Below are 16,087 nucleotides of genomic sequence, written 5' to 3' on the forward strand. Positions count from 1 at the left end.
CGGACTCGATGAGGTAATGGTGACACCCACTAGTATGAAATAATGTTGCGGATTTACCTCAGTGATCTCTGACTTTGTCGGGATTGACCTCTGGGCGTCAATGGCAACAACAACAAAAAAATGGCTCATCAAAATGGAAGACATTCTCTGCAGGAGAAATGTATTCAAATGTCTCCCTCATCCTAATTTTCTTCATGCTAGTGAGTAAATGTATAGAGAAACATTTGAGGAAATGTGGAATTGGAAACCAGATAGAATATAGAAGTGATATAGTATCTCAAAAGTCTTTACTTGATTCCTTGTGTCTGTTCTCCTTGACACCTCCTCAAAGCATCAGAAGGAAGAAAGGAGAGCAGGATGGGAAGATATGAGTTTTCTATGAATAATCAACTAAATGATTTTATGATTCATCCTCCCCCTGGTATCCAGAAAGAGGATAACATTGACAGAACTCAACACTAAGGCTTGCCTAATAAATCAGACTGATATGAATTATTGGTATACAGTCTGAAACAAAGTTTCCTTACAAGCCAGAATCTTCAATAAAATTACTTTTGAACTTACTCTACCTGTTGTGAGGTTGGTCCTTCAGAACATCCACAGGAAAGTATTATTTACCCAACGTTTACCTGCCGTTGCAATTTCTATCACCTGGCACATTCGCAAATCCATGTAAACACCTGCAAGACTTCGGTTAGTATTCATTCATCTCGTGCATGTACTTCCGTCTCGCGCATATTCCTTTGGTCTCGAGCAAACGAATATTGATTGCCACACACAGAGACCTGCGTTTTGAAGTTGGTTTACTAATTTTGATCAACTGAATGCCCAACCCCACGCACAATTGGCTGAGTAAGTTCAAATATAATTGTATTCAACATCCGTGGCACTCAAGGGACGTTTCGTTTTTTTCTATGTAATTGTGCATGGCTGTGCTGTAACGTTACGCAGCATAGTCACAGCGCGACTACTCTAAGACAGAACACCAGACAACTGTGTTGGGCCTCTTTGGCTCATCATTGTCACCATAAGACATCTTTCACCACAATCTGATTCAACAGGATATTAAAAGCTGTTTAGCATTTTGATTCATTAAGAATAAAGGGATAGTGTTTTTATTTGTTATTTATCTGTGATATAATATCGTATCAGCGTGTCACTCTTACACATTTCAATGTCCAAAATGTGTCAGATTTGAAGTGTCAGTCTTCTCTGTTCTTATTGCTTAGTTGTAGAGTATTTTGGACATGGCTGGCTCTAGCCACAGACCACATCTGTACCTACATCACTATAAGCACAGGTATATCACAAGTACATAATCCAAGGATGTTTGCTTTACACGAAAGCTTAACAGTCTAACTTCTAGTTCCCTAAGAATCACATGTGCTGTATAAAAACATTTTCAATGAGGATTGCCATGTTACTGTAATTCTGATATTGAATAGGGAATGTGTTCTCAGGAGCTGAGGAAATAGTGCACAGTCATGACAAATTGCTTGCCTGCAGGCTACGGGTTAAATTACATTGACCATTAATCTGGGCACCATGGCAGAACCTCCTTGCATTTTTTTTACACGGAAAGAACGTTGTTCCTATGGGACATGGGACATCTTTTAGGGGGCTTGACCGCAATTGTTGCCAGCAACGGTAACCTTTGCAATTTGTCAGTTGGTTACTTTTCAGTAATGAGACAGGCTCTTCTTACATTGTTGTTTTTTACAACGTTAAATGTCTGCACTAAATTCAACCCATCTTCACTTATTCAAAGGCATTCCATGACAATTCCTCCTCCAAATGCCTTATAAACAGATAAATACGGAAAATAACAATAGTTTTATAACATTATGTGATATAATAAACAATCAGTTAAATAAGTTTAAATATTAAGTTAAACAATTGTAATAAAACATATCCTTCTAATACCTTTTACACTATTCCATTTTACTACATGTACTTAATAATCCATAGACGACTCTTCCTGTGTGGTTCAGTTGGTATAGAACGGTACTGCTAACGCTACGGTTGTGGGTTTGATTCCCATGGGGGACCCGTATGAAAACCTATACACTTATTTACTGTAAGTGTCTGCTAAATGACAACATTTTTTTTTTTTATGTCCTCCCTGTTATATTTAGTTATAATCAGACTATATATATATATGTGTGTGTATATGTACATTCATATAAGGGTTATGATATATACCTACCGAGATAAACGGTTTAAAAATGTAAGAATCTGACATTGAATGTAAAATCCACCAATTTCATCAACTAAAAGCTCATAAAAAGTCAAATAGATTAGGCTAAATCTTCAGATCCATTGACACCCCACATCTTAATCTGTTTGGGTGCTATTCTGTCTACACCACTGGGGTCCGTCAAGTGCAACTCAATGTCATTGGCTTTTTCTATTGTGTCAAATAATGACTTTCAACAGATGCTGCCTCCACAGCTTGGAATCTACCGTGTATATAACCAATATGACCCTTTTACTTAAGAAACATTTTCTCCTCTCAGCTCTCTGAGACTTGAGACAAATCTGCCAGAATGCCCTAACAACCCTTTTTGCTTGACTAGTAATAGTGAAATCAATAGTGAAATCAAATCAGCCATAAAAACACAAAGAATTAAAATCAAATCAAACACTCTTCTCTGTGTACGGTATTACAAACACCTCACAAAACCTGAGAGAAACATCTGGCCAAACTGGTCCCAATATATTATCACCCAAAAGTGTCCTGTTTATGCAAAGCATCTGCTAGATTACAACCTATTCCTATTTACCCAGGAACTCCAGTCTCATCCAAAAGCTTCAACAATGTTTGAAGATATCCCCCTAGTGGTTTTGGGGCTGTGGTTGGCCCTGTCTGGGAGTATCGTTGGACGGGGCCACAGTGTCTCCCGACCCCTCCTGTCTCAGCCTCCAGTAATTATGCTGCAATAGTTTGTGTCGGGGGGCTAGGGTCAGTCAGTTATATCTGGAGTATTTCTCCTGTCTTATCCAGTGTCCTGTGTGAATTCAAGTATGCTCTCTCAATTTTATCTCTCTCTTTTTTCTCTTCTTTCTCTCTCTTTTCTTTCTTTCTCTCTCTCTTTCTCTCTTCTCTCAGAGAACCTGAGCCCTAGGACAATGCCACAGGACTACCTCGCCTGATGACTACTTGCTGTCCCCAGTCCACCTGGTCGTGTTGCTGCTGCATTTTCAACTGTTCTCCCTGCGACTATGGAACCCTGACCTGTTCAACGAACGTGCTACCCTGCTGTTTTCGACTCTCTCTCTACGGCACCTGCTGTCTCTAACTCTGAATGATCGGCTAATAATCCTGAGGTGCTGACCTGTTGCACCCTCTACAACCACTGTGATCATTATTATTTGACCCTGCTGGTCATATATGAACGTTTGAACATCTTGGCCATGTACTGTTATAATCTCCACCCGGCACAGCCAGAAGAGGACTGGCCACCTCTCAGAGCCAGATTCCTCTCCAGGTTTCATCCTAGGTTTTCTGACTTTCTAGGGAGTTTTTCCTAGCCACCGTGCTTCTACATCTGCATAGCTTGCTGTTTGGGGTTTTAGGCTGGGTTTCTGTGTAGCACTTTGTGACACTTTGTGATGTAAAAAGGGCTTTATGAATACATTTGATTGATTGATTGTAATCCTGTGATCTAATATGTGTTTTCGTTTTTTTTAAGTTCAGAGGCACATTTTATTTGAAACCCAGTAAGATTTTTGTGTCAGGCCAGTGAACTAATGTTACTTTAAATTATTGTATAACATATACAGTGCCTTGCGAAAGTATTCGCCCCCCTTGAACTTTGCGACCTTTTGCCACATTTCAGGCTTCAAACATAAAGATATAAAACTGTATTTGTTTGTGAAGAATCAACAACAAGTGGGACACAATCATGAAGTGGAACGACATTTATTGGATATTTCAAACTTTTTTAACAAATCAAAAACTGAAAAATTGGGCGTGCAAAATTATTCAGCCCCCTTAAGTTAATACTTTGTAGCGCCACCTTTTGCTGCGATTACAGCTGTAAGTCGCTTGGGGTATGTCTCTATCAGTTTTGCACATCGAGAGACTGACATGTTTTCCCATTCCTCCTTGCAAAACAGCTCGAGCTCAGTGAGGTTGGATGGAGAGCATTTGTGAACAGCAGTTTTTAGTACTTTCCACAGATTCTCGATTGGATTCAGGTCTGGACTTTGACTTGGCCATTCTAACACCTGGATATGTTTATTTTTGAACCATTCCATTGTAGAATTTGCTTTATGTTTTGGATCATTGTCTTGTTGGAAGACAAATCTCTGTCCCAGTCTCAGGTCTTTTGCAGACTCCATCAGGTTTTCTTCCAGAATGGTCCTGTATTTGGCTCCATCCATCTTCCCATCAATTTTAACCATCTTCCCTGTCCCTGCTGAAGAAAAGCAAGGCCCAAACCATGATGCTGCCACCACCATGTTTGACAGTGGGGATGGTGTGTTCATGGTGATGAGCTGTGTTGCTTTTACGCCAAACATAACGTTTTGCATTGTTGCCAAAAAGTTCAATTTTGGTTTCATCTGACCAGAGCACCTTCTTCCACATGTTTGGTGTGTCTCCCAGGTGGCTTGTGGCAAACCTTAAACGACAGTTTTTATGGATATCTTTAAGAAATGGCTTTCTTCTTGCCACTCTTCCATAAAGGCCAGATTTGTGCAAAATACCACTGATTGTTGTCCTATGGACAGAGTCTCCCACCTCAGCTGTAGATCTCTGCAGTTCATCCAGAGTGATCATGGGCCTCTTGGCTGCATCTCTGATCAGTCTTCTCCTTGGGTTTCCCATGAGCTGAAAGTTTAGAGGGACGGCCAGGTCTTGGTAGATTTGCAGTGGTCTGATACTCCTTCCATTTCAATATTATCGCTTGCACAGTGCTCCTTGGGATGTTTAAAGCTTGGGAAATCCTTTTGTATCCAAATCCGGCTTTAAACTTCTTCACAACAGTATCTCGGACCTGCCTGGTGTGTTCCTTGTTCTTCATGATGCTCTCTGCGCTTTTAACGGACCTCTGAGACTATCACAGTGCAGGTGCATTTATACGGAGACTTGATTACACACAGGTGGATTGTATTTATCATCATTAGTCATTTAGGTCAACATTGGATCATTCAGAGATCCTCACTGAACTTCTGGAGAGAGTTTGCTGCACTGAAAGTAAAGGGGCTGAATAATTTTGCACGCCCAATTTTTCAGTTTTTGATTTGTTAAAAAAGTTTGAAATATCCAATAAATGTCGTTCCACTTCATGATTGTGTCCCACTTGTTGTTGATTCTTCACAAACAAATACAGTTTTATATCTTTATGTTTGAAGCCTGAAATGTGGCAAAAGGTCGCAAAGTTCAAGGGGGCCGAATACTTTCGCAAGGCACTGTATAGTGTGCTGTAGGCCTACCTATTGTATGACCAATGGAATAAAGAAAGATTCAGTGGGATAGGACGGCATGACTACCCCTCTTGGACCTGTGGGACCTTTGCCAGTGAAGGCCAACAATGAAGATCTGAAGATCAATCGTGTTCACAGCAAGGACATACAAGAGATGCAGATGCTCAAACGCTACCCAACTGTGACTCAGCGCAACAGAGGTCAGACACATTTTTTCTACAAGGGCGACCCAGTGTTGATTTATGGTTGGCCCTAAAACGACACAGTAGGGTAAGGTAATTGCACAGTAGGTGCTGTGGTCTAAGGCTACAGGCCATAGGTTAAACTAACCTCCACAAAGGACGCCACACTCGGATAAGGCCCCATAATAACGTTATATAGAGCGACGCCAGTGTAAATGCATTCAACTACATGATTCCACACATTGACGTGAAGTGATTTGTAACAACAACCCCCTTTGGGTGTTCGTAAACCTGGAAGTTTGAGTTAATTCAGGTCATGTCAAAATGTATAATTATAAAAAGTGTCCATTATAGCAATACATCTAAATACCAGTCATTAGAGTTAATAGGATTATAATCAACAATGCTATATTAATTTCAGAATCAATTCCATCAAGGTGTAGGACAATGGGCAATTTACAGTATTAATAAAATCAGACGGTCATAGGGATGATGATTACAATTATTATGATGATAGTAATGATGATGCTAGTGATGATGATGCATTTCTAGGGATGGTCACAGTGGGGCTAGCTATTCAGCCTTGATCTGACCAGCCAGCAGGTGGCGCTGTGGCCGTGGCTGCCATTCTAGGAGGAGCTCCATCCTGGGGCTCCATTGGCCCCTCTCCACCCCCCTCCTCCTCCCCTCTTTCCCCCACCAGAGGAGGCTGTCTGTGGGCCGGGGAGTGGGAATGCCTGGCCCTGGACCTGTGGTGCCTGCGGTGAGGGTGGAGGAACAGCGCTGGGTCAGGCATGGCGGTGGGCTCTGCGGGACCCATCACCTTCTCCTGGGGGACACACTCCCTGGCCCTCTCCGCCCGGAGCTGGTGCCCTGATGTGGCCCTGCTGCCCCTGCGTTTAGGCTTTACCACAGGGGAGGCAATGGCGGAGCTGGCATTGGAGGCATTGGAGAAACCAGAGGGCGACTGAGGAGAAAATGGAGAAAAGGTGGCGGTGTCCCACTCAGCTGCTTGGCTGTACTGGAGCCCAGGGGGTTTCCCATGATGATCCCTATTCTCCCGGTTCTCCCTGAGGGCCTGCTGCCTCTGCTGCAGTCTCTGGTGGTGCAGTTTCTGGCGGGCGGCGTGCAGCTGGAAGGAGAGGTAGGCTGCCGCCTCGGTCTGCTTCTGCAGCTCTGTGTTGAGCACTGTGGAGCGGTGGCTGCGGCTCTTCAGCTCGTCCAGGAAGCGGCGCTCCTTGTCCTTGAGGTTAGCCCGCAGCGCGCCTACCAGCGCCCCCTTGTGAATCAGCTCTTTACGCAGCTCTCCCAGGGTGCACTGCTGCTCGGCCAGGCGATCTTCAACCTCCAGACAGCGGGCCTCCAGCTGCTCTTCCTCCTCCGCCAGGTCTGAGGACAGACACACAAACACACAAACAGATAAGCACACACAAGTCAAATCATCAGAGATTCACAGACAGATGACTAACATACAGACAGAAAAACATGCCCCAAATGCAGCTGCCAGATTTACATTAAGGGCAGTGTGTACTTGGCATCTATTACCCACACATAGCACTCCTAACCCCATCCCCCAACCCCCTGTTCATCTGGACATAGGACCAGAGAACAGATCATAGAGCACATACAGAGAAATAACACACAGCCTGGATATGATCCAGTCAGTCAAATGGATATGAAATGAAGTAATGTGACCAGAGCTTGCTGCTTTCAATCACTAATTTACCCTCAATGCACATTTGTGGATAATCTGGCAGATAGGAAATGGTATGTGGGTTTAGGGATTGCCTGGACAAAGGCAGAAGACTGAGCACATATGTGCAAAGGATTACAGAGCCATTGAGGAAATCCCTGCCAGTAGCCACCACCCAATCCCTACCAACCACGGCATGGCCACTGGCAGGATGTGCCATCTGCTGCCACTTACCCACTATAGAGAGAGATTGAAGATAGCAGACTGGCAGACTGCTCACGTGCAGTGGTGGTGTGATTGGAGGGGAAGGAAGGTGATTGTTTTGGTGGGTTGGTGGCCGATATTTAATTCAATCTAGTAACATAATAACTTATTTCCCAGTGGACAAAATTGGCTGCACTGATGTCATCATTACACCAGGAATTGGCAGTGATAACATCATTGCATCCAGTTTTAACCGCCAGTTTAAAATCATTGTACAACATTTGCAGGGGTTTTTGGTCAAACCTACGGTTCTCCATCACATTGAAATCCCTCTAGTAGGAAAAAAGCCTTAGTCAGACCTAACTGTAGCTGTACTGTAGCTGTGGATTTGGGCTTAGACAGCTGTGCAAACGGAGAGGAATTACACCACAGCCTCTGGTACGCTGGTTGACCCAAGAATTAGGTCAAAGAAGACGGATGGGAAGGAAGAATCCCCCAAAAAGAGGAGCAAAAGGTGCTGTGATTAGTTGAAACTTTGATATGAAATCCTTGTAAAATGATCAGTAGAGATATTCGTTAGGCCTATATTGTGATTGCTGCATTACGTTTAGAATAGGAGGAACCTGATATTCATATAAGTAGCCCTTCCTTCCTCTATCTCCTTTCTCACCCTCCTCTCTTTCTCTTGTTCTTCTCTCCTCTCATCCCTCTTAATCCCTCTCTCTGTACCAGTCTCTCTCATTCCATACCTCTTTCTCCATCCCTCTGTCTTAATTATTCTCCCGATCCCAATCACTATTTTACAGATAATTCTTTCTCCGTCTCTGTTTCTCCCCTCCCTCCCTTCATGTCTCTCTCCCCTCCCCCTTTCTCTGGGTAACCCCAGCTCTCTCTCTCCTGGGTGTAGTTCTCCCTGGTCTCTGTCTAACTGTCACCCACTAGACCAGGGTGGTGAGGTCATGCTACAAATATAGAAAATGCTATGTAATCTAATCTCCATTTCTCCATCCTTTTCCCCTCCCCCTTTCTCTCTCGCTCTCCCTCTTTCTCTCACTCCCTCTTTAGTACTTTATCTATCTCTCTCTTTCTCTCTCTCCCCTCTCTCACTCCCTCTTTACCACTTTCTCTATCTCTCTCTTTCTCTTACTGTCCCTCTAACACTTTCTTGTGCCCCCCTAACTGTACCATCCTCCCTTGTCCCTCCACCTCTCTGTCTCAGCAAACAGACTGTAATTTGATCCCTCCACCAGGGCACAGAGGAACATGAGAGGGGAGTAAAAATGGATGGATCAATTTGCGAGGATGGAAGAGTGAGGGGGCTGTGGCGGAGTGATAGAGCAAGGGATGGACTGCTCTGGAAAAAGAGGGGGGTCCTGATGAGTTCTAATGGGCTGCAGATGGGCATGACCCCCCCATCTCCTCCTTTCTTTCTCTCCACCACCCTTCCCTCCCATCCCCTCTGTCTCTGTAATTATCTAAGCTAAGATATTAGCATAATATCCATCTTGTATCTAGACATTCCAATTCAACAAACAACCTATTAAGGTGCACAGCCCTTTGTCTGATGGTTCATATTCATGAACTTGAACTCTGCTGCCAATCTACACAATTCCCATCCTCCTATATGTTTTTCCTGGTAACAGCAAATCAAGCCATAAAATGTGAATCCCCTATATGATGATTGTTTTGGAATATGGTCTTTATGGGAGAGGGAGAAGGGAGAGATTGTTTGGGGAGGTCGATCACAGGGATGTCCGTTGGGGGATGGGTAAAGTGAGGGTTACTGCCATGAGGGTGCGATGGGGAGTTGGGGTGATGAGCCAAAGAGGACAAACAGTCAGTGTCACAAAGCCAAGCTTGGAGAGAGGGGGGGGGGGAGAAAGAAAGAAAGAGGGACACAGAACTTACCCAGTTCACTCTTGCCTGGAGGCTTCACATTCAGCTCAGATGTCAACTCTGAGAAAACAGAGACAAGAAATGAGACATCAGTGAGACAGAGACATGAATGAGTAATGTGTGAGACAGAAATTAGTAATATGAGTAAGTCTAGGAGACAGATAGGAATATAAAAATATAAAAGAAATGAATGCGGGGATGTGTCTCATTGAAAGACTAAATGCTAAAACTGATCGAAACTAGGGATTCATATATTTTCCAGGGAAATAACGCAAAAATCGGAAGTGCCATCATAGCCGCGGGAAGTACGGGTGCTGCAGCACCCCCTGATAAATCACCCCAAAAAATACAAAACTCTTTATTACTCCTGTATGAGTGGAGCAAAATACTCTTCAACAGAATATTTCCTCAGCACTCATATGGGCAGCAAGTCGGCTAGGCTATGAGTCAGCGCAGAGAAGCAGGGGAAATGTTATTGCGGTATTTTGACAAGAGACGTGCTTTGATAATGCAACCTATGGATTACAGAATAAAGTTAGGGATTTTCATGCAAGACAGGAATCAGGATTTTAGGTTTCACTAGGATTGAGACTGGATAGGAAAATAGCCTAGGCTCTAGGACAGGAGAAGACTACATTTTCCTCATGCCTCCCCGAATTGTTAACAGACTTCATGTCTGTGACAGAGATGCCTATGTAGTGAATTGTGTATAAGCCTATCAAATTTGTGACTGTCTGAAGATTCACCATGACAGCTAAAAGAGGCACACGTTATTTTGTAGTCAAAAGGCTTATAGTAGGGGTTTCCTGTAGGGTTTGCATTCGGGTCGCGTGTGCAGTCCGGCAGTGTCAATTATGAATGCACTTTGAATTTATGGTGACTTTGTGTGAAGTCAATGCGCTAGATAGACTAAAGGCTTCATTGACAATTTGTTTGGATAATCTGCTGTTTTGTTTTTTGGTGATCTGACACTGCGCATGTGTAGGGCCTGCATTAGTGCTAACATTGGGGGGAAATTGTGTCATTTTTCATGTCTTTCATTACATTTTTTCAGGAAATGTGAACAGTGTTCTCGGGACAGTCCCGGGATCCCTGTTACCCATGTTCATCTCTACTTGTGATTGTAGTGCTATTGAAGTAGCCTAGCGGCAGGGTAACCTAGTGGTTAGAGTGTTGGGCCAGTAACTGAAAGGTTGCAAGTTCAAATCCCTGAGCTGAAAGGTTGCAAGTAGGAATCCCTGAGCTGACAAGGTACACATCTGTCATTCTGCCCCTGCCTCCTAGGCCATCATTGAAAAATAAACCGTTTAAAAAAATTGTTGCTATTGAATATGTCCAATATATTTGTTTGCATATAGTCTGTCAAGTAACTTGATTGCAGACATTTCAAACATACATGATTAGGGCCTTGTGTAGACTGGACATACAGTAATCACATTGAGTTAAACTGATTCTGTTTATCTGGGTGGACTCTAAGCACTTCTCCAGTCAGCACAGACAGACGCCATGCTTGGGTTGCCCTCAAGGACAAAGACTAAAATATACTGTGCAGTATTTATTTTCTTTCCCTGCCCATGCCCTCTCACTCACATGAATAGACAGTTTACCTCCCAAAATAAGCACAGTAAATCCTTTAACCTATCACCCTTCTTTGCTTGCTCAGCAAATCCCACCAACCTCCACAGAGAGAGACAGACAGACAGACAGACAGACAGACAGACAGACAGACAGACAGACAGACAGACAGACAGACAGAAAGAAAGAAAGAAAGAAAGAAAGAAAGAAAGAAAGAAAGAAAGAAAGAAAGAAAGAAAGAAAGAAAGAAAGAAAGAAAGAAAGAAAGAAAGAAAGAAAGAAAGAAAGAAAGAAAGAAAGAAAGAGAAAGGGATGATGAAAGAGAAAGAGGAGGAGGATAATAGATGAACCACAGCAGAGAGGAGGAATCAGACCCTCTGACTACCAGGAACAGGAAGATATTGACCTGTGGTTCCCTTTCATGGAAACAAACCCTGGCTGTAGTGGGGAGAGGATTCACTGAGGTAAACCTGCTCTGTTAAAGTTAATAGTCCCAAGGAACTATTGCGCTGAGAGACTAGTACAGTAGGCTACATTGAGTTTGTATCTAAGATTTGATGGCTATAGCATCTTTGCTGTGTATAGGCCTAGTCTGTCAGTCAAACCATAACACCATGTGGTGATGCCCTTTAACTCAACAGTAGGAGAGCTGAGGGCAGAGAAGAGATGCATCGATAGGGATGCTTCATGGCCTTCTTGGCTACATCTTGTTCTGCAGTGAGGGCTCCCTCTGCATGGCTTGCAGTAATACTGCTGTTGTAAAGAGGGTCACAGTCTACTCCACTAGTCTAATTTGATCTGACCACCCCTTCTCTCTCTCTTGCTCTCTGGATCTGTTCTTGGCTGCTGACATGTCAAGTGGACAGAGCTGAGCCTCCTTCATATGGGTTATGACATCTGTCTATGGATTATGTATGATGTGTGTGTGTGAGAGAGAGAGATAGAGTGTATTAATTCTATAATGGATTCTGTCCCACATCACTTGCCACAAAGCCTGATTAAATACATACCACACCATACATTAGTCACTGACAGGAAATGATGTAATTGTGTGTGTGTGTTTGTGATGTATAGACTCACCGGTGCATCGTTTCTGCAAGGACAGGATCTCCAGGTGTAGGCCATGCAGTAGGGTGAGATGTTCCTGTCTGAGAAACACTGTACTCCTCTCAACACTCTTCATTTGCATGTCCAAGGTGGAGCCTGTAGGTTCCATGATGACACACCTGTCCTGCACCCTGCACAGAGAATGGGGTCAGAGGGTGTTAATTAAGCAATAAGGCACTAGGAGGTGTGGTATATGGCCAATATACCACAGCTAAGGTCTGTTCTTACGCACAATGCAACGTGGTTTATAATGGATGTTTTGAGCCCTGAATGCTGATTGGCTGACATCCGTGGTATATCAGACTGTATACCACAGGTATGACAAACCATTTATTTTTACTGTTCTAATTAAGTTGGTAACCTGTTTATAATAGCAGTAAGGCACCTCGGGGGTTTGTGGTATATGGCCAATATCCCACGGCTAAGGGCTGTATCCAGGCACTCCACTTTGCGTCGTGCATAAGAACAGCACTTAGCCGTGGTATATTGGCTATATATATACCACTTAGTGCCTTGTGGCCTAATTATACCTGCATGTGTATAAGTGTCACTTTTCTGCTACTAATGATGAACAATAATAAAAGGATTACAAATGTGTGTGTGTGTGTGTGTGTGTGTGTGTGTGTGTGTGTGTGTGTGTGTGTGTGTGTGTGTGTGTGTGTGTGTGTGTGTGTGTGTGTGTGTGTGTGTATAATGATGCATTTGCAGTATCTTTCCCCCTTCTTTATTGAACTTCCCTGTAGGTTCATTATTTAATGTTACTTTATAATGCAGTTTAGAATACCACCTGACATACATTTTCATTAAGCATTACAACAAGAGAAACACCGAATTCTCCATATATTCTAAGATAAATAAAAACCCACATTGATTGATGATGGTGATGTCAGGCAAGATAACGTGTGTATGAGTTCACCATTGAGGTCATGCGGTAAAAGGTTCATTGATCACCCAATAGAGAGATGGGAGAAACCAACGCAACATGCTTGGTAGGTTACGGTATGTTGACAGTCCTAATACCAGTATATATCAATTTATCAGTAGATTACATGCCTACAATACACTCAATAGATGTGGAAATGTTATGAAAATGATCCATGCTTACCGTGCTATTTTAGATAATTTTGAACGGAGTCCCACAGAATTACTATATGGAATTCATAAGATCTATAAACAAGTTCTTCGATCCATACATGATTGTTTTCCAGGAATGTTCCAAAACCATTTATACTATTCGTCCAATAATTGAGCTCAATTCAACATTATCTGCCGACGACAACGTTGTATCAAGGACGAAAGACGACGAATCTATCAAGGATAGCCTGTATGCAGAAAAAAATCAGCGACGCATCGCACAACGGTCCTGGGAGGCTACAACAGGATAAATATATATTCCTTACTGCCGCACCATCTCGCTGCGTCAGTCAATGTTATTGCAAAAATAATACTCATAACAAGGTCACCATAAGCAAGTAGATTGTAGCCTACATCTGTGTAACATATTGAAACGGAGCGCGATACATTTCGACAGGCGCAGCATCCCTCTCCTCCCTCGTCCGTTGGGTTGCGCTGGTTGAGCTGGTACTGTAGGCTACTGTCGTATGATGAAAACAAGACATCGTGACCGGAACACGCGAGATGATCGTACGACTAGAGTGCAGCTTGTTGTAAGAAGTGGCCGTACCCAATATCGACTTTTGCCAGGATCGATATAGCAGTAGTCCGAAGGAAGAGACAGGACAGGAGAGCCTTTATTATGAATATTAAAATGACTGTACTTTTGGATAGACAAATGTTGGGGTGGCACCAAAGCCTGTTTATTCCAGCCAGGCCTCTTACGATATCAAATGGGCTACTTTGAGAATATGCACTCCAAATAAATGACTTAATTTCAGGACCATGGACAGGGTCATTGCTCTTGAGGAGGGGGGGGGGGGGGGGGGGGGGGGCAATGTCTTGCTAGGCTTGACGGATAGGCCTAGCTGTTAAGACTATAGGGAAATGATCTACGTTTCTAAATAGTTTCTCAACATTTGGCATAATAATTAGGCTTAATTGGCCATGAATTAAGTCTGTCAATCATTGAGTCAACCTGGTCTCAGAGCATTTAGTATTTTTCTTTACGTTAATCCGAGACCCCACATTTAGTATGAAGTATGATATGCTACATTTGGTATGATATTTATTAATTTGTGAATGTCCATCACCCATTCGTATGATATGTTACAAATTACAATTTGTATTATATGTTACGAATTTGCAAAACGTACAATATGTTATGAATTTGCTAAATGTATGATATCTTTACGAATTCAAGCTAGGTGGCTACGGTTAGCTAGTTGGCAAACGTTAGCTATGCTAGGGTTAAGGTTAAGTTTAGTGTTAGCTAAAAGGGTTAAGGTTAGGGTTAGCTAAGATGCTAAGTAGTTGAAAAGTTGCTAAAGTTGTCCGAGATGAGATTCAAACCTTTGGGTTGCTTGATGTTCGTGTTATATGCTCACCCCGACCAATCACCATACTTTTGTTTTTGCCTAACGTGACCATCTGTCTTATGTAACCATATCTAACCTAACATATCATACTAATTTGGGCGTCCCGGATTTACCTTTACTATGTTACGTCTAGTCTATGAGACCAGGCTGTGATATTGAGTTACTGATGCCTCAAATATGTTGGCAAACATCTGCACCCTGTAACGTCTGCTTCCAACTCACACCCTCAAACATGTAGATCCCCTGAACGCAGATCCCAATGACCTGAATTCTAATCACCTGTTCACACATCTGTATGTCATTATCCCACACTATTTAGTTCAGTTCTTTGCACCCCATCACTGTGAGGTGTTGTTTGTTTTGTGACACACAGCTTTTTGAGTGCTGGGTTTCCCATGAATGATAGTTTTTGCCTGCCTCGCTAACAACGCCTATTCCCTGCATGTACTTTAGCCTATCGGATTTCCTGTTATCTCCCTATTGCCTGATCTCCCGGACGATGTTACTAGCCTTTTCCCTACCTGTACTGTTGCCCTTTTGGACCCCCTGTGTATGACCTTCTGCCTGCCCCTGGACCCAGCTACCTTCCTCCTCCTGTGTATGACCTTCTGCCTGCCCCTGGACCCAGCTACCTGCCTCCTCCTGTGTATGACCTTCTGCCTGCCCCTGGACCCAGCTACCTGCCTCCTGTGGTCCTTTGCAATAAACACATGGTCCGCCCTGCGCTTGAAACCAGTCTCCCCTCGTGTTCATTACTCAACCACTGATGGAATGAATAAACAAAATAATTTCCAATGTTATGTTTTTTATTTTCACATTAAAATACTAAATATCTGTTACATTGGAATCTTATTAATTACAAAACCCCAATTAATTTAAAAAACAGAATAAAAAAACAAAATTATCATCCTATACATAGTTTAGACAAGATTGTATGACATATGATCTACTCATGGGGAAAGGCAGATAGGCTTAAACATACACAGGTACATGCCAAAATAATGGAAACACTTAAGTAAATGAAAGGGAAAGGTGCATAGGTGCAATGAAAGGGAAAGGTCAGTTGTACAACTGAATGCATTCAACTGAAATGTGTCTTCCGCATCTAACCCAACCCCACTGAATCAGAGAGGGATAAAATGTATATTGAAAGCAGGTGCTTCCACACAGGTGTGGTTCCTGAATGATTTAATAAGCAATGAACATCTCATCATGCTTAGGGCCATGTATAATAAAAAGGCTGGCCAAGTTATTATTTTGGCTTTTATTTTGGCTACCATGGCTATAGGATGACAATGCCTCAAATCTTCAGGGCATGAATGGTCACTGAATGGTTTGATGAGCATGAAAACGATGTAAACCATACGCCATGGCCCACTGTTACCAGATCTCAAACCAATTGAAAACGTATGGGAGATTCTGTAGTTGTGCCTGAGACAGAGTTTTCCACCACCATCAACAAAACACAAAATTATGGAATATCTGTTGTGTTGTGACAAGGTATACAG

General features: G+C 42.9%; 1 protein-coding gene across 1 annotated transcript; it reads right to left on the reverse strand.

Moving 5' to 3' along the window:
* Positions 1-5,359: 5,359 nt before the first annotated feature.
* LOC116354691 (uncharacterized) lies at positions 5,360-13,659 on the reverse strand. Its single transcript, XM_031795230.1, has 4 exons — positions 13,193-13,659; positions 12,061-12,218; positions 9,418-9,465; positions 5,360-7,001 (listed from the first exon to the last, which is right to left on the reverse strand). Exons 2-4 carry the CDS (start codon positions 12,194-12,196, stop codon positions 6,190-6,192), a joined length of 996 nt encoding a protein of 331 aa, XP_031651090.1. The 5' UTR covers positions 12,197-12,218; positions 13,193-13,659; the 3' UTR covers positions 5,360-6,189.
* Between the last annotated feature and the right edge of the window lie 2,428 nt (positions 13,660-16,087).

Source organism: Oncorhynchus kisutch, linkage group LG18 (genome assembly GCF_002021735.2).
Source record: "Oncorhynchus kisutch isolate 150728-3 linkage group LG18, Okis_V2, whole genome shotgun sequence".
Taxonomy (NCBI): Eukaryota; Metazoa; Chordata; class Actinopteri; order Salmoniformes; family Salmonidae; genus Oncorhynchus; species Oncorhynchus kisutch.